The 1,262-nt window shown below is 62.0% G+C and overlaps 1 protein-coding gene across 1 annotated transcript in view; it reads right to left on the reverse strand.

Annotated features, from left to right (window-relative positions):
• Positions 1–46: 46 nt before the first annotated feature.
• SIK3 (SIK family kinase 3) overlaps positions 47–1,262 on the reverse strand; it is a 40,347-nt gene continuing 39,131 nt past the window's right edge. The window contains 2 exon segments of the mRNA XM_009332353.1: positions 47–322; positions 706–915. Coding sequence (XP_009330628.1) covers positions 716–915 — 200 coding nt within the window. The 3' untranslated portion in view covers positions 47–322; positions 706–715.

A 1,262-nucleotide genomic window follows, 5' to 3' on the forward strand; every position in this document is an offset into this window, starting at 1 on the left:
AGCGGGGGCCAAGCAGCCCCCGGGGCCCCGCCCGGCCCCAGTCGGTAAGAGCCCTCCAAACCGGACTCGGCGCTCAGGCTCGGCGAATCCTCTGCCGACGTGCGGGACTCCGGCTCTCTGGTTATTTCTGTGATAGCTGGAGTTACAGGCAAACATGGCAAAAATTAAAGAAACCAAAGGAACAACACACTGGATGAACTGATTATGAGGAAAGGGGCCATGGTATTCCAGTTAGTCAGAAATACTACGGCAATTTGGCGCGATGCTGCTAGATACTGTTGGTTTAAAATGGACCTTTTCGTTTCAAAGCTGTACGTAAAACCTGCGAGAGAGAGAAGAAGCAGAGATGTCAGGAGGCACCAGAGCAACGGCAGTTCTGCTTCCCCAGCCCTCCACCGCGTTCCCCGTCCAGACCCGCAAGCTGCGCCCCAGGAGGGTGGCCCTGCCGATGCCAACGGGGCTCTGGAGGAGCAGCAAAGGCCTGGCGAGGAGGGGTGCCGTCCCCAAAGGAACGGGGACAGGGATGCAGCAGACAGCCACCAGCGCAGCAGCTCAGAGCCGAGGGCCCCTGCCCCAGCCTCTCCCCTCGGAGCGAGGGGACAAGGAAGGAGACACCCACGGAAGTCAGGCCAGCAGGCCTTTGGGTCTGCCGTCGAGGCAACCCGAGGGGCGCAGCTGGAAAGAGAAGGACGGCGGAATACTCACTCCCTCCTGGTTACACCCCTGCCTGCTCCATCCCAAAGGGCACCTCCGGGTGCTTGTAGCTCAGCAGGACGTCTGTAATACATGTCGACGGGTAACAGGAGGTGTTTAGATGCTGGTTGCCATCACCTAGGTTGGGATGCTCTTGACCTTCCAAACTCTCCCCGCGTTCTGTGAGGTCAGAGAAAAACATCGGAGCTTGCACGAGGAGCACTAAGGAGTTACAGCTCCAGCGCGGGGATCAGGCCAGCAGGCTGCCATGGCCTAAGGGGTCGCATCACAGGCGGAGCTGCCCCGCGTTCCTCCAGGAAGCCTAGATCACTGCTCCCACCAGCCCGGGCTCCGACCGACAGCAGCACCCGCGGAGCTGCCCTCCATCAGCACGGACCCCCCCTGGCTCTCTGTAGGCACTGCTCACTTGGAGGAGAGGCGGCTTTGCCACGCAGGCTGCAAGCTGGTCCTCTCAGGTCCTGGCCCAGGCCCTGAACAGCACCCCGCACCCTCCGTGCCGCGTCTCTGCGGCTCCGCCGGGGCCCTACCCTCCCTCTCCCTGCTGCGCC

This window comes from Pygoscelis adeliae, unplaced genomic scaffold (genome assembly GCF_000699105.1).
Source record: "Pygoscelis adeliae isolate BGI_AS28 unplaced genomic scaffold, ASM69910v1 Scaffold760, whole genome shotgun sequence".
Classification (NCBI taxonomy): Eukaryota; Metazoa; Chordata; class Aves; order Sphenisciformes; family Spheniscidae; genus Pygoscelis; species Pygoscelis adeliae.